Source organism: Juglans regia, chromosome 12, assembly GCF_001411555.2.
Source record: "Juglans regia cultivar Chandler chromosome 12, Walnut 2.0, whole genome shotgun sequence".
In the NCBI taxonomy this organism is placed as follows: Eukaryota; Viridiplantae; Streptophyta; class Magnoliopsida; order Fagales; family Juglandaceae; genus Juglans; species Juglans regia.
The window spans coordinates 1,074,000-1,097,493 of record NC_049912.1 but is presented as its reverse complement, the minus strand read 5'-3'; the positions used below and the strand labels follow the sequence as shown (position 1 = coordinate 1,097,493).

Sequence of the window (23,494 nt, the reverse complement as noted above, 5' to 3'; positions counted from 1 at the left end):
AAATGTAGAAATGGAAGATACAACAACAACAACAATGAGGGGTTTGTGGATGAAAATGAATGAGTTCATTTTTTACCAAAAGTTTAAAAGTCTCATTAGTGTGATTAGATCAGCAAAGGAATGACTCTAAGAATATTAGTCAGCCAAACAGTCAATGAGAGTTTCAAAAGTGCAACAAAAAGAGGAAGGATCAACAATGGGAAAAACCTATGTAGAACTTTGTGAAAGCCAATTGGGATGCAACAATGGATCAAAATAATAGGAAAATGGGAATTGGAATCATTATCAGAGATGAGAAAGGGGAAATTTTGGCAGCAGCGTGTGATCAAAGAATATATGTATACCAACCAGCTATAGCAGAAAGTTTAGCCTTATAGAGAACAACATAATTATGTAGAGAGTTGAGTTTTAACAAAATTATTTTAGAAGGTGATGCACATGTTATTATCAATGCAGTGAACAATGAAAATGAAGACTATTCCTGCTATGGGAATATTACACAAGAAATAAAGAAATATCTTCATGATAGAACAGAGTGGCATGAGAGTTTTGTACATAGAGAGAAAAACACAGTTGCACACACCTTAGCAAAAAAAATTTTACAATTAGATTCTCAGAGAGTGTGGATAGAAGAAGCACAAGAATTTGTAAGTAGTTGTCTGGAGAAAGACAAACTTTGTAATGAATGATCATTCAAATCAAATACAAGAGATTTATTTCAAAAAAAAAAAAAGATGGGATAAATATGATTTGATCATATGATATAATATATATGTACCATGCAACAAATTAAATAATTATATCTATATAATTAGTGATTTTTTTATGAAGTTTTACTACTTATTTTCATAATCTTTTTTCTCATGACTTCTCAATACCTTTGAACTTGCATATTTTGTGAATCTCTGTTACATGTATGTATGTAATGACAAGACTTTGAGAAATAGGCCACATGCATTGTCGACGAAGGATTGAAGCATAATACAATAGATGATTAATTAGTATCTAATGCAAAGTAGTTGTTGCATGCATGTCAACGTTACTATAGATATATGCATGCATCTTTTAGAAGAACTACAAAATAGTAATTCTAAAAATGATTTCTTCCTATATTTTTAAGCCATTTCTAAGGTGAAATGAGGTCGTGGTAAAGCATAGTGCATAACGTTTGAGAAATTGAGAAAAATTGATCTCATTCCAGTGAAGATAAAATCGGGCAATAAGAGAGCTACTGACACAAATAATATTGTTTTTATTAGTAAGGTAGGCTATATTAATTAATGACTTCATATTTATTAGCAAAGCTATAAAGAAGTTACAGTGACTATCACTATGTACTGCACAAGATATTCAAGAAATACTCTATAAAAGAAGAAACCGTTGCTCATGTCTCAGATAGGGGTGTAAATCGGTTCGGTCTAGTCCAATCTGGTCTGAGGGTGATGGACCAAAATTTTTGGTCCATCAATCTTCCAAACCGGACCGGACCAAACACCCATTGGGATCGAACTGGACCGGTAGCTATCGGTCTAGTCCAATTAATTTGTTTGATTCGACCCAATTATTTTGTTATTTTGTTTCATCTTATTTTCAAATAAATTAATAAAAAATTATTTAAATTACTCAAATTACAATTATGTGAATTATATAACTAACTCATTTAAAAATAATATTTAACTATAATTATATTTATGATGTTGATAGTTACTACTTACTAACTTAGACTTTACTCTTTAGTGTGCATAATTATTAATAATGTCATACATTTTATATATGGTTAATGAATATCAAATAATTTCATTGTACATAGATTATTTATACTTGCTTGCAACTTAGATATTTATAAAAAAAAAATTACCTAATTACTTTAATTGAGTGTAAATAGTAGAATATGTATGAATGTATAATGTATTAACTATTTACATATAATGACATAAATTATCACATGATTTATGATTTATTATTAATTGATAGCATATATTATTTTTTATTTTATATGGTCAATGATAATAAATTAAATAAAAATTACATCATTAACTTATATAATCACTATATAAAAATAATATTTTAAATTATTAAAAATATTTTTAAAATATATATAGGAATTTGGTCTCGTCCAAATTTTATAGACTCCAAGAAAAAACCAAATTTCTTCGGTCCATAATTTGTGGGACTGAGGTACCAAATCGAAGTACCATTCAGTCAAGTCGGTTTTTTCGGTTTGGACCGAACTCCTTAACTGTGAGATATTGTGTGATCTATGGGCAGACCCAAACTGCAAGATATCTCATAGTTTAAAACTTTTAAGTAATGTTAAAGTTTATCGCGGACATATTCATAAGTTCTTGTATTAGACTATTAATTCCATAGTCATGTTATTGTATTAGATCACACATAAGTTATTGTGTGATCTATGGGCAGACCCAAAATGCAAGATATCTCATAGTTTAAAACTTTTAAGTAATGTTAAAGTTTATCACGGACATATTCATAAGTTATTGTATTAGACTATTAATTCCATAGTCATTAAAAAGCATGCATAAAAAATTATTTTCTCCATGAGAAAACAAATGTAAATTGATATTTGTATTATTTTCAAATAATATGAACTTGGAGTTTATGGTGGGCGATGTGTCTATATATATATATATATATATATATATATATATTATTATCTCCTTATTTATGATAGAGGAATATACGAGTGTTGATTACATGACCAAATCCAAAGTGTAGTTATAAATCAAATGCTTTAACCAGCTTTGTGACCAATGTCAAATGCATTCTGCATCTGTCCTTTTGTTTTCTGTTTTTTGCGGATAAACTATGTTGTCATATTCAGATTGAGCTTGTCACTCTGAATCATTTCTTAAGTTTGTGTGACTGTGTCATTGAGGACGTCTTTTCTATACAAATATATACGATGTTCTGCATTTAACATTTATGAACAACGTCAAATGCGTCTGGGGTGGAGGCCAGTTGGCATTGGAACAAGCAAGGTCCTGACTGTACAAGGATCATTTGCTTAATGCAAGCTAAAAAAGTAAAAGAAGTTCTTATGGCTTAAAATCAAAATCCGAAACTATTTAGATGCTTCCTAAGAAAAAGGGATGGTATCTCAATGTTATTAATACACTAACTCTGTGACAAGAATCAATGTAGTCACGAATAATCAAGGACATTTACATTTGTAAATCATATACACAAGAAAGAACAACTTATCCTGCAGAAATGTCTAAAGTAACAGTAGAAATCAAAACTAAAACAAAACTGCATACTCAGTTGAATGTCTTAACCTCGGTGCAAATCATAGGAATTGATCACATAGTTCTGTCTTTGCAAATTTGGATGAACAAAAGTATGTTTTGTTGGGTTTTGCTTTTTGACTTTAGTCCCCACATTGGTGGGGATTAAAGAAGAAGCAAGGCTTAAAGCCTATAAAAAGAGGATTAGTGTCATTGGCTAAGTGTATCAGTCAAAAGTTTAACTAGTAATTTTTTACTTTAATAAAATTCTTCTGTTGTCTTTTTTTGTAAAAGGAGAAGATATTTGAGTTAAAATTTTACTAGTAGAAAAGCTTTGTGGGTGTATTTTGAGATAAACAGAAAAATTATGTGATTGTAATAATTTTTTACATAGTGAATTTTCTTCTACGAGTCTAGTGGTTTTTCTTCAATTTTGGAAGTTTTATACTTGAGTTCTTGTATTTTTTTCAGGTGTTAATTAGCCAAGCAAACAAGCATGCGCCGAACTTCACCTCTCGCGTGACTCGTAACGTATGTTAGATTTTGAATCTGCTGCATACATGAGCTTAGAAATGAGAATCATCAACATCAAACTTCAAACAATTAACTGGAGGCCGAGGGTTTCAACTCACTGGAATCGGCTTCAGAACCTTAATTAACCAACACACACACACACATATATATATTATGTAGAGGCTATACCCCAAATTGTATAACTGGTAACTTTAAAGCTTCAAAAAAGCAAATCTTGAAAATTTGAGTCCGATGAAACTGTTGGTGCTGCGCGTGCCAGATGTTGCAGCTGGTGCAGTTTCATATATAGCGGCATGCAAGTGAGACTTTTGTGCTAGTTAGATGTCTTGTTTGGAAGATCCACCACAGGCCATGAATGCTAATTAATTAGTGGTATGTGTGGACCGTAGGTTGCCGAAAAGCTTGAAAAATGATCAGAACTTTGCTGAATTAGAGGCAAAAGGCAAGAAAAATAAGAAAGAAAAGGTATGGAAATTAAAATTTGTGCATGTACTAAAGTGTTATGCAGAACTGGAGAGGGATATTAATGCCCCCACTCCCCACTCTAGAAAGAAAAAATGGCTTTTTTTTTCTTTTTTCTTTTAATATTGAGAAAGTCTCACACGAATTAAAAATAAATTTATCTTGATTCTTGTCCTTATAAGGAATTATCTCACTCCTCTTATTAGACTTTTTATAGAAAAAAAAATTGGTGTCTCTATAACCAATTAAATTCTGTTAATCTAATTAACATGAATTAAGACCAAATCGTTAGATTTGTATCATTTGCCCCATTTCTCATCGGCTTAAATTGATGCAAACTATCAAAAGTAAGTGTTTTATGACACGTACAGGTTGACAGTTTTAATGCTTTATGGTTTAAAATTGCAAATTGAAAATAAGATTGTAGAATATAATGTCCGGAACTTTATTTTTTTCTGTGTTTCAAATTGCACGAATAAAAAACAGGAAGACTTGTGCCGTGCGTTCAATCGAGGGAAAGAGTGCATGGGTCCATCGCAACCAACAAACGGAGTCAGCATCCCTTGCAAAACGTTTACATGCATGCGCAAGGACAACCCCCCCCAAAAAAAAAATCTCGTGAAAAAATGTTGATTGGGAAAATAATGAAAGTCTATATCCTTCCCAAAATAGAAAAATCGGAACCAATCATCACTCCAACGAGAGAGGAAATTTTCATTTTCATTTTCATTTTCATGATAGATGCAACTGAACCATTTTTGACAAACATGATGAAGAGGAACAGGTCATGCATGTCCTCTTCAACGATTTGTGCCACTCGTACTGATTCACGTTTTTTACTTTGATAGTAGGTATATGTCATGAGTTGTGTTACGGATCAGCTACTGTTTACGACTGATCCATAACACATGTAACTGTCACCTTTTTCTTTTTTCTTTTTTCCTTCTTAAAACCCGTTTCTCTCGTCTCATCCATTTCTCTATCTCCTTATTTCTCTCTTCTCACCCGTGTCCCCGTCGCAGTCCAGATTTGCCACCGATTCAGCCTCCCATTGTAGCCACCGAGCACGTCCTCCTCTCTCAGCCCGAGGCCCGTAGCTCCTCTGCACGCACACCCGTAACCCAACCTCATGCACCCTCGTCGGGGCTCACATTCCACTACCTACTGCTACGCATCGCCGTCCACGAGCACGTTGAACGTCCATCCCTCAGCCATACCCTCACTTCCCAGTCCACATCGATCGTTTCTCTCTCCTTCACATGCCTTCTCCCTCATGGCCAAATCTGCACTACTGGACTATCGACTGTTACCATCTTGACAGTAAACGGCACCTCAACAATCGTCACTATCTCGACAGTTGAAGTTCGAGGATGGGCGAGGGGTGGGAGGCCTTGGGCGACACGGGTGGTGGGGGGAGGAAATAAAAATAAAATTTGAAATAAGAGGGAAGTGGGTTTTATTGTGGGGGTGTTTTTGATATTTTATTTTGGTGTGTTTTGGATGATTTCGATCAGTGGCTGATGGTAATACTTTTTTATGTCATATTGATCAATTGTTGATGGTCTATCTCTATTTTTCTAGCAAGCATTAAGGCAACATAGCCTGTCACGACTCACACTTAACGTATATAAAGTGGCTTCTGCCACCCATAACTAGCATTAAATATGACATGAGAAATATTTTAATTAAATTTTTTTTATAAAAAAATATAAATTAATGTATTATTTATTAAATTATAAAATTATTTTTATTATAAAATGAATTAAATATTTTTTTCTTTTTACATTTGATTGGCTTTTTAATTATTTATTTTAATTAAAACATATTTACAAATCCACAGCTGCATCCACGTCCACAACTTTCCATACTAGGAAAGTATCCAAAACAATCCCATCTTCAATTTATTTTTAAAGATAAATATTTAAGTTGTCATTCATAAAAAAATCATCGGCCATAAATAAAAGTTCAAAAAAAAAAAAAAAAACTCCTTTGTATGGTTCTCACTCTCCTATTAGCCGAATGTGTTTCAAACACAAAGCATAATGAAGGAAGTAATCTGCACTGCAGAGCAAAGCGCGTGGGTTAATGAACTAGGCGTGCAATGATGGGTAAACTGTGAGCAAGATAATATCACGTGCGTACGAGCCCGTGACATTCGTTTCATCGTAACTCATGAATTTGGGTCAATCACTGAGTCCGTAGTATCTCGTTAAAGCAAACCAGCCTCGACCCCCTTTTTTCTTCTTCCTTTCTACTTTTCTATTATTTTTTTTTCAATTTGTTTTTTCATATCTTTTATTATTATCTTGAATATCTGCGTCCGAAATTGATTTATATCTTTCTTAAGATTTTCCTAAATATATTTTATTTAAAAATGAAAAGACAATATTAAAAGACTGATGAAAATATCTATTTATTTTTTAAAATAATTTTGTCAATCGATTTTCAACAAAATGCATTCAGTAAAATTTTAAGTGATCTCGTTTACATTTAAAATTAATCTCAACTCATCTTATCTTATCATCATAACTTTATTAAATTTTCATACAAAATATAATAAACAATTCAACTTTTTTAAAACTCAAAATAACTTTCTCAAATTTTTATATAAAATATAATAAATAATTTAATATTTATTCTATTATTCATAACCCATCTCAACCCATCTTAACTTATTTCTTAATTCAAACCATTCAGTTAGAACTCTAGAAATCTACTAGGGTAAAACTACAATATTCTATGTAATGCCATGGAGAACTCAGTTTGTAACTTTATCGGCCTAGGTAGTTTTTATAATTTTTTATAATTTATTTCATCTTATTTAATTATTATAAATTTTTAAATTTTTATATAAAATAAAATAAATAATTTAATTTTTTTAAATTTTAAAATAAAAATTATATTTAAAATATATTATAATAATATTTTATTTAATTTTTAATTTTAATCAAATCTGCAAAGTTACAGTAGCCAATATCAAAAGAAAAGGATTAGCAGCAAATTAAAGCAAATTAAGGTTAAAGAAACACTAGCGAGTAGACAAAAAATAAGAATTTTTTTTTTTTTCCCTTTTGAATTCTATGATACAAAACATTAATTATGACAGGAGTAATGTTATCGTGTGTAAGATCACTTATATATGTAACGCTCGCATAAATGATTGACGTCCTTATAACGAAAAAAAGATATAACACTATATAATATAGAAGAGTGGTTATGATTTAATTTTTCAAATTTTAAGACATTTATAACTAATACGTGTCGATCACATGATCACAAATATCACATGCGCGCATGCATTTTTATGTGGATGGTGTTACATTAATTATAAATAAAGAAAATTGCATATTCTACCGAGAGGGACTGCAGAACAACCTAAATGCATGCAGGTCATGTGGGTCTGGAAGGGCTGAGCTAGCTCCTCTTATTTTGGTGGTCCAAACTCCAAACTCAACAGATGGATATTTTCAAAGTCGATCTCTAGACCCAGCAAAGCCGATGTAATAAATCGGTGGTGTGTTTGTCATGAGGTTTTTCATAACTTTTGGACATCCTTATAAAACAAAAAACAAAGGTGCCACGTAATACATTCACATAAATATGGTACGTACTTCTACTCAGATAGCTAGCTAGCTAGGTTTTTAATGCTGAGATCCTTTATCAAAGGACACGTACTTAATTTGCACACTATTTCTCAACAAAGCTAGTAAATTATATTATTAGAACATGCCCTAACTAGCTAATATTTCATGTACAGTACTTGGGAATAATCGTGTGGACTAGCTTCCATGATCATGAGTAACGTTTTTACAACGTACGTGATGATTAAGAACTACTCTGGCCGACCTAAAGATCAGTAGGTTGAAATTAAAGGAGGCGTGCCGTGCTTCTTAATCAAAATTGAAAATCATGACCAGATCTACGTACGACTTCCTTAAATTCATAAGATATTAATGAAAGACAAATTATACGCATGAACAAGTTGGCATCAAAATTGAAGAGATGCCATCTAGCTCGTACTTTACCCCGGCCCGCCTGCATGCCCTCGCTTTCTGACGTTAACTGAGACAGTCACACACACCACATGATGTATAAACCAGAACAACCCACTACAGAAAAATACAAACTAAGGCGGCAAACCTATCTTGCCCACATATTCATGCACGTACGAGTTTAGATCTCATCGTATATATGGTAGAAGTAGCGAAAGGTAGGAATTAATGGGTCAGTATATTATAAACTTGTGGACACAATAAACAAACCCTACAAAAGCATACCACAAAAGGAAAGTGTGTTAAAGCGAATGAAGCAATAGAAGAGAAGAGATAGACAAGGCATTCATTTTTTTTTTTTTTTTTGTGGGCAGCGGTAAGGTTATAAGGATCAGGCAAACCACAGTTTTAAGATGCGGAGAGAGAGATCAGAGAGGGTAACGTACAGCGCGTCCCAGAAAGGGAAACCAAAGGAGTAGTTTGTCTGAGTGAATGATGAAAGCGATGTAACACTTCAAGGCATAATACATCTATCTATATATATAAATATATATATATAGAGAGAGAGAGAGAGGACCAATGCCCCCACAGTCAAGTCCCAGTCGCAGTCAGTCCTAGTGTATATAGCATCAGACACAAAAACGAACACGAAGGCACACTCCCTATTGTCAATTGAAAAATTAAAAGTGTCAAAAAAATAACAGCACCAAACGATTTCCTACCGTTGAAGAAATCCCATTTTTGGAAATCGACATCTTTAAAGGTGAAAAGGGAGTCTTAGCCCAACCCCATGTTTACTTTACTCTTTTCGATTCCCTATCTCTTTCATATTCATATTTTTCCACACTGTCTCAACTGGGGAAGGTGGTCTGTCGTATACTACCTTATACATACCACGGTTAAGCTCTCTCTCTCTCTCTCTCTCTCTCATACCATATATCGAGATCGAGAGAGATAGAGATGAATGTGTCTGTCTGAGGTTTTTCTTTTGCAGTGCCTCGTAGATCCGATGGGAAGGGAAGGATCTTAGCAGTTTAACCTGCTATATAGGACGGAGTACTGACTTTCTTTCCTTTTGGAAATTAATTTGTTTTTATTTATATATGTGCTTCGATCTCTTCCACACGATAGAATGAATGAGCGTGGCGTTAGTGCCGTGGACCACGTGCCTGCCTTTAGTTGCTATTCAATGGTCTCTAACAAATCCATCCACATCCTGTTTTCTATTGCCCTCAGTATTCACAATTAATGGTCAAAAGAGAAAAGTTGTACTAAAAAAGATAAAAAAGGATATGATTCTTTGCTCTAAAGCTCGTCGAGGCAGTTCATGCATGGCAACCAAAATGATCGATCGTAGACAAAATAATAGAAATTGAGCAGGAAAAAGTAGTAAAATGAAAATGAAAGTACGAGCCCTACAGGAAATAAAAGTAAGGATTATCATTTTTAATTATATCATTTGACATTATCTCACATTTTAATTAGTTTTATAAATCATTCACTCCATAGAAAATCACCTAAAAAATACAATTAAAGACATCAACCAATATAACTAAAAATAATAAAATTTATAATAAATAATACTATTTCTAAAAAAATAAATATGAGCTCCATGCAACTTGATACTGGGATTATTAGTGATTCTTAGATAAAAATTAAGAATATTTTCTAATTTCCAGTACTGCACGTAAAATTGAAAGTTATAAAATTGCCTATTTATAGTTAATTATTTTCTATAAAAATGATTATTTTTTATTAAATAAATATTTTATTGTAAATAATCTTTCACAAATAATTTTTTCAAAGTGTATATGCTATCGATGACAATGTGAGATTTGGTAAATTAGCTCGCTAGCTCTAGTTTTCTGGTGAGGATCATGTTAACTATATATGAAATATTTTCAATATTATTATGATGAAAAATTAATCATTGGTGGAAAGGGAGTGGCACTCTCATCGAACCCCTTGCTTGCTTCTCAAAATGCCAATATGGCGATGATGAGCCTCGATCGGGAGGATGACAGTGTCCATTAATTTATTTTGTTATATATTTACTGATTGAATATCTCCTCACGATTTTCTTTTTCAAGACAAATAATAATATTCCATTATTATGAATCATGATTCATTCATTCGACAACTATACCATGTAATAATATATGTATATATATTTATATATATCTGAATGCACTTGATATGAATCTTTTACTTCGTACCAAATCTTCATAAAGAGGTTCCTGGAAGTTTCCACCGACATTAAAATACATCTCAGCCCTGGCTGTATCCGTACCAACTCTTCACGAGTCTCTTTAACCCAAGATAAAACAATTTTATTTGGTTCTAAGCGCCCCCCACCTTTCATCTTTACGTCTCTGTGGGGGGAGAAACCCTATACTAAACCCCACAGAGGCACAAACTTTTTGACGTTCTTTTCCTGATCATGATCAGAATACAGTATTTGACAGATCACAAGTTAACCCTAACCCTAATTAAGACCCTCCTGTTATCTGATCTCTCTCTCTGAGAGGCAGTGTCCTTTGAAGCCATAGGGGCTACAATGATAGGTCCCTCTCGTCATAATAACCATGTCTGACTGCTTTTGGCCGAGAGAACTGATTCAAAGGACACTGATGATTGTGACTATTCATCTCACCATCCGGTGATATTTCCAACACCATAAATAATACACCTTTCTTATACCGGTATCTCTGTAATATCTCGCCACCCAATTCACACGTTCTCTAATTAGAAAGTCGAAGCAAGGTAAATTTTCCAGCTTTTTCGCCACTCGTCAATATGCTAGGCTGGCGCGTAGAGCACTACCCCAAGAGAGAAGTGAAGAAACCACTTGTGGTTCCACTGACATTTGAACTTGATGCCAATCTACGGACGTTTCTTCAAAAAGTAGAAAAGGGTTTGGTCCATTATTCTACCGTGAAGTGAATAACTTTGGCATGGCTAACCAAATATGTAATTACGTACGTAAATAAAAAACTTGAAAGAATAATAAATTAGATTGTGTTTAGATGTTGAAGTGAGTTGAATTGAGTAGAGTTGAGATGATAAAATATTGTTAGAATATTAGTTTTTAATATTATTATTATTTTGAAATTTAAAAAAATTGAATTGTTTATTATATTTTGTATTGAGATTTGAAAAAATTGTAATGATAAGTTGAGATGAGTTGATATTATTTTGAGATCCAAACGAAGCCTTAGTTTCCATGGGATGGCAAAGCATGCAGCGTGCACAAATATATATTCAGGACATAGGACAAATAGATTCATAGCGAATTCCAGTCAGAACTTTGAAGCCAGAATATATATTTGGCTGAACATTTTTCGTTGTACGTATTGTTAGTTTGCAGTTATACCCACATTCCACAAAGGGTTGGAGATATTTTCTCTCCGTTTCTGATCAGTACTTATGATTTTGGTTTTCTTTCGATCGGGGATTGGAATGCGAGCAAGTGTGAAAACATTGATTTTTTACTAAGCTCACAAATAAATTTGGCAGAGCCTGAAAAACTAGCAGACGTTAGGGAAAAACAAGTGGATCAAGAGGGTCTCGTTAGAGAGTGAAATCCATTTTTGAACGGCCAATGTTGTGAGGGTCTCATCTGCGCTGGGAATCCTGATGATGCTGCAGCCGTTGCAAACTGGGGATGACCGGACTGCCATTGTTGCTCATTAATCGACAGTGATAGATCTCCAGCAACTAAGCCCCCAATACTGCTGCTTGGATAGTGAACCTACAAATTATAAAATAATAATTTTCCTCGAAATTTCCTCGCGATGGATACCCAAAAATGTGCTTTAACTAATAGATAATACCCACTTGATAACCGGGTGAATTAAGGTATGTGGGAAAATTGGCGAGCATCTGGGTCCCTTCAGGCCTCCTGAATTGCCCATGCCTCGGTATTTCACTAGGCGGTGGAGATTGAAGGTGGGTTCGGCTTAGAAGCTGCATGGCTTCAGTTTCGTTGAACCCTTCTCTTCTGTGAGCATCAACGTCGACTTCTCTACATGGTTCCTGCGGGTTAAAACATGAAGAAGCAAAGATAAGACTTTACATTATTGGGAGAGCATTAATTAAGAAGGCCCCGATCGATCGATCGAAGGATGATAGTCAAACTAGATCAACCAAGTTAGATTTTGATCAAATAAAAAGTACCTTGGACGTAAATCCTCGGTACCGCCAATCAGCTGCGAACTGAATCGAAGCCAGCCGCTGTCCCGTTGCAGCTTTAGTGCTACTGTAACTATCATTTCCCGACGCTGCACTACTTTGCTTGGAGTTTGAATTGCCCAAACTCAAATCAAGATTGTGATTTGCAGGATTAATACTTGAAGATTCTGTTGAACATTTCTCAAACAAAATAGTTGCCAAAGTCCAGGAAGCAGACATACATATATATACAAGTACTATTGAATTAATACGTACGTACCGGTAGAGTCGAGCTCATTCTCGTAGATGCTTAGATCGAAGTTGGTGACAGCCTCTTTGCCATTACACTTAATTGCCGCTTTGTCATATGCCCTACATATCATGTACTAGAAAATTAAATTCCAACGGAACCAATATTTTGTTTATATATTGAATGAGAGCAAAAGATTACAAGTGCGCAAGGACACGCACCTTGCGGCTTCAATCTCGGTATCGAACAATCCCAAGTAAACATATCTGTCAGATTAGATTAAGGTTAGGCTACAGTACTTACCCAAAAAGAAATGAAAACTCGATTTAATTCACACCAAAACAGAGAGGAAAAGTGGGAAGAAAAATCAGAAAGGGTTCCATAAGGGAGGGGGGTTAAAGTAGAGGAAGAGAAGGTTTACTTTTTGCCTAAAAATTGGCCCATTCGAGCCTCCCATCTTCCACACTTGTGCAAGGTTACACCTCTATACTTGGAGCTCCCTCTCGGAAATCCGGTGCTCTGTCGGCGAAGTACGTGCACGAACTCTTCCTTGGTCAGATTGCTCATCTATTACAGACACTTCCCTTGGTAAATCATATATTTCAATTGCCAAAAGCAAAAGAAAGGAAAGCAATACCGCATATCAAAAAGAGAAATATAAGAAGATGAGGTGAAACTGTTCAAGCTAACATAAGTTTATAATAAAATACAAATTCATGCTCTCCACCTCTCTCCCTCTCTTAACATCTCTCATGCACAAACCTGTTTCAAGTCTTCCTCATAGTCTTCAAGACTAAAATTGATGTCTGCTTCCACACCCCGGAACTTGATGGCCGCCCTATCATATGCACTGCACAAAGATCTCCCTTTTCAGTCTCACATTTTCCAGAGATAATTTTATATTTAATTCGTTTATTCGGTTCAAGATAAAGAAATGTCAATAATATTAGAAGCTTGCAAAACAAGAGAGAGGAAGAAGCAAGAGCTCACCGAGCAGCTGCATGTGCAGTGTCAAATCCACCTACACATTTATTCCCAAGCAACACCAACCATCTCATCAGTTCAGTATCACAGAAATTATTTTCTCATCCATATCCTCTCAACAATCAAGACTAGTAACTATTTTTTCCACAAAAAAGGAAATACCATAGTCGTAAAGACAGTCTTACCCAGATAAACTTGCTTTCCGCAATCCCTACATTAAACACAAGTCAAAAAAGAGAAAAAAAATTGTGAAGACACCAATGGATTTCCAAAAATAGATACTGGGAGAACAGCAAAAAGATAAACTACTTCATCGATCACACAAGACTGACCATATATGAGACTCCCACCGGCCAGTTCTCCTGTAAAACGTAACACCTCGATACTGGGAGCTCCTCGACCTCGGTCCCCGCCGGCTTTTCTTCATGGGCTGCGAGACCTCGGCTGACTTCCTGGGGCTTATTGAATCCGATTGGCAAAACTTGACCCCGACCCAGTGGGAACGAGGAAACGCAACAGCAGCAGTGGCACAAACTCCGGCATCGGATGTAGCCCCCATTTCTGACTCTTCGACCGGGAAGAACTGCCTGGTCACGAGTGTCGGGTCGGTCCCCGTGAACGAGAACCCGAATAACTTGCTGTTGCTAACGCCCCGCCGCTTGATCATTCTTTCTCTATCGCCGTCCTGATCGTCGTCGGATCCATCCTCGATGACCACAGCTGAGGAGCTCGAATTAGACACCGATCCGACCCTTTTTCCCTTGTCATCGTCCCCATCAAATGAGGTCTTCTGGGAAGAACAGCCTTCTGATTCGTCGTTTCGTCTCTGATCAGGCGAGTCATTGAGATCCCACATTTTTTTCAGCTCTTTTCCCTCCCGCCTTCGATGTTATATATCTCTGCAAAGTACAAGACCCTATTGCTTCGTGGTACAAATTCCGAACCTTATTCTCACATAGGAGCCATATTATATACGATTGAAAATGATTATAAAAATAAAAGTCTCTTTCTTTCGGAGGAGGAAGAGGAGATGTGTGTGTAGGGAAAGAGAAATGAAGGTAGAGGAGAGTGTTACGACTTATGAAAGAACGAAAGAAAACCTAGGACAAAGAAGGAGAGAGTATGCGTAGGTTGTATTGCGAGCCAAAAGGTAGCTAGGTAATTAGGAGGCTAGGAGCGGTGAAGACGTTCCCGGATCTTTTATTCCTCGCTGCCCAATACAGCATAGACGAGGCCAGCTTCAGCAAGCTTGGCCGAAAGCAAGCCACGCTCTCCTTATTACCCCACTCCCTCTCTCTCTCTCTCTCTCTCTCTCTCTCTCTGACCACTTGCCTCTCTTCCTTCTCTTTTCAATGACTCATAATTCAATTTCTCTCTCTCTCTTTCTCAAATTCTACTGCTACTTCCATTTTCTGTATTCTTTTCATTTCTTTATGTTATTCATAAATTAGTTTGTCTGTCTAGGCTTCTTTATTTTTAACCCCTACTTTCTGTTTATTTGAACTCGTGTACGAACTTTACTGTCCTTCTTGTCTAGGAGGACTGCTAATGCAGTTTCTTTTTCTTTTTCTCATTGGTGGGTTCCAAGGAACATAAATTGGGAAAATGAGAAAGAAAAGAACCGTCTCTTTCCTTACAACTTTCCCACGTTAACCAAATCGAAAAGCACCACTCTCTCTCTCTCTCTCTTTCTAAATCACCCACTAATGGAAATAGACAGCACAGGGACTCGAAGAGATAGCTAATCACTCAGTTACCTTTATTAGCTTAGTGAGTAATAATTATTAATCTTTAACGTCACAAGTCACCTCCATTTCCTTCCATCTTTAAATATTAATTATTTCGTGCTCTTACCGTTGGTATTACAGATCCAGCAATAAGCTGTAATGGAGTAAGGAGAAGGGCAGTTTAGGAAGAAGTTTGGGTTGAATTATTTATAAAAAAAATAATTTAATTAAAAAATAAAAATAATTTTATAAATTGATATGATGTGATATGATTTATTAAATTATAAAATTATTTTTTTTATAATTTAAATTTAATAAATCAGTTATAAATTTACAGGTGTAATAGTACTAATTATTTATTGTGTCTGAATACAAAAGCAGAGAGAGAGAGAGTCTAGTTATAGGAGGGGAAAGAAACGGGAATATAGTAAGAAAGGGAAGCTCTTTCCCGAAAAGACCAATCCAGGAGTACGGGAAGAGGACCACCTTTGCCTCTTTCGTTCCTCCAATGGCCTCTCTATTTGGTACCTCGTATTTATGACTTTTAATTTCCTTTTCACTCCCGTTTAACCGCGCGTGACCTACACTTACCTTCTTAGACCACCGTAATCTAATTTTTAGTTGATTTTTTTAGAACAAAAAATACACTTGTAATTATGTTTAGTGAATTTCTTTTTTCATTTTAATGATCTTTGGATTCAAAAGGAATAATATTTTATTTAAAAAAACGAGGTAAAAGTTATAGAATAGTAATAGGGTGTAACATTTCCCTAGACAGGGAGCGTGAATAAACAAGGAAACGGAAGAGCGTGGGTCTAAACATCTGACTTTAAATAGCTGAAGCCAACTCAAAAACCATCGAGGATAGATTGATGGATAGATTCGTAGATTAATAACATATATCATCATCCCTGACATCATCATTTAATTTTATAATATTATCCCTAAAAATAATCAACCAATAAAAAAGTCCAGTTTTATTATTTTTATAAATATAATAATATAAGTAGGTACTGTACTTAAATAATAATAAAAAAAGGAAAATATCTTCTCAGAGTGAAAGGCGGAGAACGTCACAACACACCTAAACAAAATTCCCAATAGGCCCAACCCAAATGCGGTCTATTCCTTCTAATCTCTCTCTAGACTCTCTCATTCCAAACCTTCCAATAATGGAAGTGGGACGAGGCTACGGCTCAATAGGTAGTTTTCCTCAAGCGGAAACAGTACTACCTCCAAAGTGGGCCTCTCTCTCTCTAACCTTTCTGTCTCTCTCTCTTCTTTCTCCACTGAATTATACAAAAAAAGCCCAGGCCCACCTCTCGTTTTCTCTCTATCTGTCTTCCACTGAAGGTATTAGGCCCACTTTGCATTATTGTCCTTAACCGTTTACCACTGTTCCCAACCTAACTACTTGTTCCCACCATTTATGTACTTGCAGGCAACATGTACCGTAGCCATTGGCTTTTGTTTTTTTTTTTTCATATTTTTCTCGTATGCACGAATTCCATGTCTTCTCAGCTTTTATTGTTTTCCACGTAGTATGGATGATAATGATGATGATGATAATGATGCAGCAGCAGCAGCAGCAGCATGGTTTGTTGAGTGATAAATTCCATGTGTATTATTAATATGTGGTGGTAGTGCATGCCACTCTAACAAGGAGGACAGAGACCAAACATAAAGACCAAACATTGTACATACATCACACAACAGTTGTCTTAGAAAGTAGTACACTTTATACATTAAAGAAAGAAAGTGCTGCACAATGTTGCTGTATCTGGCATTTTGCTGAAGCTGTTTTGTCAGCTGGCTCTTTTTTTATAAAAATTATTGAAACATTTCCAATCACCCCGTTGATTTCACCAATTAATGAGTAGTGGTTTCCCAGCTTAGCTGGACTTTGTTCGAAGTTTTCTTCGATCACTTCCCTTTTCTTATTGTTAATAAGATAGATAGGGTGCTTAAGCGCTCATGCGCGGTTGCTACTGCTAAAACTAAAAGGCTTTATCTTGATTACTGATCTTCTTTCTTAGTGAAATACCTTAAACAGTCCCTAGAGCTTGCGAGTGGTCCTAGAGCAAAGGTACATTCTTTGTTTCCTGTTCAAAAGAAATGTTGAATCCTGCGCTTCCTAGTTAAGAATAGAGGCCACAACTACTATTTACTTGATATCTTTGTTTCATTTGTATCCTCGATGGTACCAAAGAAACAAAAGAGTTGGTGGGGGAGACGAGAGATCTTGGCCTTCTCCTTCTTTGAGACCCACCAAGCCAAAAACCCCTAGCTACTAGGTAGAATGAATATATTTATTTTCTTTTCATTGTTTTGACAACCAAACAGAGGATATATGAAAGCTACCATCTGAATCAAAGTAAGCTTAATAATTTAATGGAAAAACTGCTGAGTATGGACATTGAGACAAACTAAGGTTGAGTGAACTGAGAGAGAGGCGGTTATAAATGTGAGATCAGGGGTGAGGGAGTGTAAACTATTCTTGCACGACTAAAGGGGGTTAAGAACAAGAGACATTGTTGTGGTGTAGAGAATGGACCACACAGGCCGGTGGTGCTAAAACTACAGCTCACTTAGATTTCAATTGTAAAACACAGAAAGAAAACAGAGGGAAACCAGAAACTTCAGAAAGAAGACTTTCAAGATTCGTGTATTCCTTTTTCTTGATTTCTGTAAAATTACATATGACTACTTTAAATGAATATATATAGTTGGTTTATTTACATGTGTTGTATTACTACTGGTAGTTAATTACAAGTGAACTATGCTATCTCTAATACTCCCCATCAAGATGTGGAATGAATGTTAATGATTCCCATATTGGAAAGGAGATAGGAGAGAAAAACTTTATGTGCAGTCACTTTTGCTAACTTTTTGCGCACTCCACTAATATATTGGTTGCATCACTTTGTTTTAATATAAAATAATTATTTTAGTCAATCACATCAATGAAGTGTGCAAGGAGTACGCAAAAATGATTTTATGTAGCAGAACTCAATAGAAGAACTGTCTACCAGGCAATGCTTTAGTAAGTATGCCAGCTACTTGATGCTGAGAAGATATGTGCAGTGTACGAATAAGACCTGATTGTAGCTTTTCTCTAACAAGATGGTAGTCAATCTCTATATGTTTTGTTCTCTCCTAAAATACTGGATTTAATGCTATGTGCAATGTTGCCTTACTGTCACAATATAATACAGCTAGAGAGGGATGTGCTACACCAAGATTCTTTAGCAAAGAGGCCAACCATGTGATCTCACAAGCAGTGGATTTAAGAGCTCGATATTCAGCCTCTACAGATGATCATGATATAGTAGTTTGTTTCTTAGATTTCTAAGAGATAAGTGAATCACCAAGAAACATACAAAATCCAGTTATTGATCTTCTAGTATTTGGACATGTGGCCAGATTTGAATCAGAAAAACCTTTCAAACGTAGAGTGGATGACAGAGTCCGAGTGCAAGAAGAACTCAACGGCATCGAACGGATAATATTTAGTAGTCATAGTTATCAATAAGACTAAGTCAAGTAGTAGTTATCAATAAGGCTAAGTCAATAGATATTCAGAACGTGATATTTGCAAAGGCAAGCTTAAGGAATGCTATAAATGTGGAGGATACAGACACTTCAAAGTAGTATGCCCCACAAAAGAATAGAGACTGACCCTGGCATGTGAGAACCAACTCAAGACGGTAGAGGAGAAAGAAACATCGGATACCGATGAGGACCCCGAAGCCATGGGGCTTAAAGTAATACTAGAAGGATCTAAACTGCCTGTTTGTGTGATCTACCGAGTATTGACAGGACAAAAGAAGGAAGAATCGGCTGGTGATGATTGGATGTGCAGTAACATATTTCATATTCGAGTGGAACATCAAGGGAAGTCTCTGAACCTTATTATTAACAACAGAAGCGGAATGAATGTGATTTTCCAATAAATCATACAAAAACTCAAACTTCCAGTGGAGAAACATCTGCAACCATACAAATTAAGTTGGGTCGATGACACCTCTATTCCAGTGAGACATCAATGTTTGATCACCTTCTCCCTCAGACAACACCATATCGATACCTTGCGCCGCAATGTGATCCCAATGAGAGCCTGCCATTTGTTATTGGGGCGCCCTTGGCTATATGACCGTTGAGTCAAGTATGATGGCTATAAGAACTCGTATTCCTTTTTGTTTGATGGCAGGAAGGTGGTCCTACAACCCATGAAGATCCACGACTTCAACTATCCCTCTGGCGAAGACTAAATATTAGCATTGTGGGGGTTTGCTCAAGCAAGCCAAGACTATGGGATTATTTTTGCATTGATTTCCAAAGCAACTAGTTTGCTACCAATGACGGAAACATTGCCATAAGAGATAATAGGGCTTTTGGAGGAGTTCTCGGATATCACTCGAGACGAATTGCCTCAGACCCTACTGCCCATAAGGGACATACAACATGCCGTAGATTTGATTCTGGGGGCAACCTTGCCCCGCATATTGGATGAGCCCAGCCAACACAAAGAGCTTCAACAACAGGTCCAGAGTTTACTTGAGAAAGGGTTTATTCTCGAGAGCCTCAGCCCTTGCGTAGTACCCGCTCTACTCATACCCAAGAAGGACGACAACTGTCGCATGTGCATCGACAATCTAGCTATCAATAAAATTACAATAAAATATTGATTTCCTATTCCTCGTTTGGACGATATGTTAGACGTGTTGCATGGTGCTCAAAATTTTTCTAAGATTGACTTGCGGATTGGTTACCTTCAAATCCAACTACATCCCCGCGATGAGTGGAAAACTATCTTCAAGACAAATGATGGACTTTTTGAGTGGCAGGGGATGCTGTTTGGACTGACGAATGCCCCCAGTACTTTCATAAGGGTGATGACACAGATTTTGTGACCCTAAACATGTTTGGCATGGTCTATTTCGACGACATTCTTGTGTACAGCCGTGATTATCCTGCCCACTTAGACCACCTCCGCCAAGTATTACAAGTTCTTCGCTTCGAAAGTTTTTTGATACATCTAAAGAAGTTCACCTTCACAAAGAATTATGTGGTGTTTCTCGGATTTATCATCTCTGATCAAAGGGTTTTCATTGATCCCTCAAAGGTACAAGTTGTTTGGGATTGGCCCACTCCGACCAACATACACGAAGCACGTAGTTTCCATGGGCTTGTTTCGTTTTACAGATGTTTTATTCAAAACTTTAGCAGTATCATGGCTCCGATTATCAAGTTCACCAAAAAGGGGATTTTTTTTATGGTCCCTGGCTGCGAAACGAGCATTCCAAACCATCAAACAACACCTCACCGAGACCCCTGTTATGCGGCTACGAAATTTCAAACAACCCTTCGAAGTTGCTTGCGATGCGTCCCACACAGGTATTGGTGGAGTACTTTGTCAACAGGGTCATCTCATCACCTTCTTGCAAGAAGCTCAATGAAGCTCGACGCTACTACTCGGCCTATGACCTCGAGTTTTATGCACTCGTACAATCACTGCTCCATTGGAGACATTACCTCATACATAGAGAATTTATCCTCTACACAGATGATGATTCCTTTTGACATCTCCAATCTCAAAAACACTTGAGCGCCAAGTATGCTCGTTGGGTAGACTTTCTCTAGTATTTCTATTTTGTTCTCAAACATAAGGCTGGGTTTGAAAATAGAGTTACCGACGCCCTAAGCCACAAAGCTGCCCTACTTACCACCCTCACAGTAACCACGACTCAATTTGACTCAATCAAAACAGAATACAACGCTGACCCCAAGGTTGGAACTATATATACAACGTTGCAAGCAGGATCCTCTTTGTAACATGTTGAATTCACCCTTATTGATGGATTCCGTTTTTTTTTTTTTTTTTTTGCAACCAGCTATGCCTACCTGATGCAAGTATGCAATCTTTTATTAACCGCAAGCTACATTAAGAAGGAATTACAGGTCATTTTGGCCGTGACAAAACCATCCAACTCGTTGAGGACAAATTCTGGTGGCCAAGCCTCAAACAGGATGTCCAACAAGTTGTGCAACGTTGTCGGATATGCCAACTATCTAAGGGACAAAGACAAAACATAGGTTTGTACACCCCTCTACCTGTACCAGATCAACCATGGGAGGATCTCAACATGGACTTCGTACTTGGTCTTTCGAGCACTATTCAGGGACACAATTCTATTTTTTGTGGTAGTAGACCGTTTCTCTAAAATGGCTCATTTATTTCCTCCCTTACAGCCGAACGTACGATGCCTCACGAGTTGCTACTATATTTCTCTCTGAAGTGGTACAGTTGCATGGCATACCAAAAACTATCACATCCAACCGTGATGTTTAGTTCGTTAGTTATTTCTAGAAAACATTATGGGCAAAGACGGGAACCAAACTCCAATTCTCTAGTGCATTTCACCCACATACCGACGGGCAAATAGAGGCCGTCAACAGGAGTCTGGGAAACTTATTGAGCTACATTGCTACAGATCATGGTGCCACTTGAGATCTCTTCCTTCCACATGCCAAATTTGCTTATAACAATTCAGTTAATCGCAGCACAGGTCGTTCCCCTTTTGAAGTGGCCACAGGGCTTAAGTCGAGACCACCGTTGGATCTTGTTCCACTATCTTTATCTCCTAGAGTCAGTGAAGTGGCTATTAATTTCTGTAACCATTTACAAGAAATCCATAAGGAACTGCGTGATCGTATAACCCGCAGCAACACAATATATAAACAACATGCTGATGGTCATCGTAGGCATGTCGAGTTTCAACCTGGAGACTTCGTTCTTACTCATATTCGACCTAAGAGATTTCCACGGGGTGCAATGACCAAGCTACATTCCAGCAAGGCTAGACCTTTCAAGGTGTTGTGCCGTTTAGGTCCAAACGCCTACCTACTCGAGCTTCCTGCAGACATACAATTTAGTCTCATTTTCAATGTGGAAGATTTGACTCCTTACCTAAGAGATGATACCACACTAGGGAATGAAAGCACCCCCGCTACACTGCCCAAGAATTGCAAACCTCGAGAAACAATTGAAGCCATCTTAGATGATCAGGTAGTGTCCACAAGGTGTGCAGGGTATCATAAATTTCTTGTCAACTGGAAAAATAGACTATTGTCCGATTATTGTTGGTTAAAGCAGAGGAAGTTCAACGCCTTGCTCCGGACTTGAACGAGTATTATCAGTCTCAACATCCGTCGGAGTCAAATCTTTTTAGGGGCAGAGAGAATTGATGAAGTCCAAGTGCAAGAAGAACTCAACGGCACCGAACGGATAATCTTAAATAGTCATAGTTATCAATAAGACTAATTCAAGTAGTAGTTATCAATAAGGCTAAGTCAATAGATATTTAGAATTTATTCAATAAGGGATGAATGCCCTTGTCATTGTTATTGTATTCTAGTTTTATTTTATCTGCATTTGTTCTTATCTTGTTAGAGTAATCTGGCACTTTGGCAAATTATTTAAGGGTCTACGGTGCATGATTAAATGGGATTTTTTATGATTAATAAAAGTACACGTTTGATCATTAGATGGGATTAACTTAGTGAGACGCCAGAAGATTGTGAATTTTGTTTCGTTTATGATTGTGGGAGGTTCTGCGTCAGTGGGTTTTGCAAAGAAAAATATACCTTGTCCATCTAGATTTTTTACATAATGTAAAACCTTATTTACAGAATCTAAATATATAGTAGCAAGCTTATCCATAAATTGATTCAAATTATTTATTGCAAAGGCTAAATTTGGTCGTGTAATGGTCAAGTATAGCAGTCTTCCTATAAGTCTCATGTAACTTGTAGGATCAACCAAGAGATTTTCGTCTGTTTTCATTAATATGAGATTGGGTTCCATAGGAACTTGTGCTGGTTTACAGGCAAGAAAACTTGCATCACTGAGAAGTTCTAGTGCATAATGCATTTGGCATAAAGATATGTCTTTGTTTGTTCGTGCAGCTTCCAAACCAAAGAAGTATTTGAGATTACCCAAGTCTTTTATCTTGAACTGACTGTGAAAATAGACTTTGAAATCTTGTACTGCTTGTAAATCATTGCTAGCAACAATGATATCATCTATATAAACCAGCAATATAATAAAGGAAGAATCTGTTATCCTTG

General features: G+C 36.4%; 2 protein-coding genes across 2 annotated transcripts; one reads left to right on the top strand and one right to left on the bottom strand.

Annotated features, from left to right (window-relative positions):
- Positions 1-11,491: 11,491 nt before the first annotated feature.
- Positions 11,492-15,046, bottom strand: LOC108985763 (floral homeotic protein APETALA 2-like). The gene is made up of 10 exons (XM_018958184.2): positions 13,970-15,046; positions 13,823-13,848; positions 13,644-13,674; positions 13,416-13,503; positions 13,075-13,220; positions 12,875-12,919; positions 12,684-12,775; positions 12,410-12,591; positions 12,071-12,268; positions 11,492-11,984 (listed from the first exon to the last, which is right to left on the bottom strand). The coding sequence occupies exons 1-10, from the start codon at positions 14,491-14,493 to the stop codon at positions 11,790-11,792; spliced, it is 1,527 nt and encodes a 508-aa protein (XP_018813729.1). The 5' UTR covers positions 14,494-15,046; the 3' UTR covers positions 11,492-11,789.
- A 4,070-nt stretch (positions 15,047-19,116) lies between these two features.
- LOC108985746 lies at positions 19,117-20,947 on the top strand. Its single transcript, XM_018958168.1, has 3 exons — positions 19,117-19,225; positions 20,212-20,489; positions 20,594-20,947. Exons 1-3 carry the CDS (start codon positions 19,117-19,119, stop codon positions 20,945-20,947), a joined length of 741 nt encoding a protein of 246 aa, XP_018813713.1.
- Positions 20,948-23,494: the final 2,547 nt, after the last annotated feature.

Bases quoted from the DNA above. Each gene is read 5' to 3' on its own strand.
- LOC108985763 (XM_018958184.2), bottom strand. From the start codon at position 14,493: ATGTGGGATCTCAATGACTCGCCTGATCAGAGACGAAACGACGAATCA. The intron at 13,675-13,822 runs GTAAGACTGTCT...ATAAATGTGTAG, and splicing joins CGGAAAGCAAGTTTATCTGG to GTGGATTTGACACTGCACAT. The intron at 12,269-12,409 runs GTACTTTTTATT...TTTAACCCGCAG, and splicing joins ACCGAGGATTTACGTCCAAG to GAACCATGTAGAGAAGTCGA.
- LOC108985746 (XM_018958168.1), top strand. From the start codon at position 19,117: ATGGGGCTTAAAGTAATACTAGAAGGATCTAAACTGCCTGTTTGTGTG. The intron at 19,226-20,211 runs GTAACATATTTC...TTTGAGTGGCAG, and splicing joins TGGTGATGATTGGATGTGCA to GGGATGCTGTTTGGACTGAC. The intron at 20,490-20,593 runs GTACAAGTTGTT...AAACTTTAGCAG, and splicing joins TTTTCATTGATCCCTCAAAG to TATCATGGCTCCGATTATCA.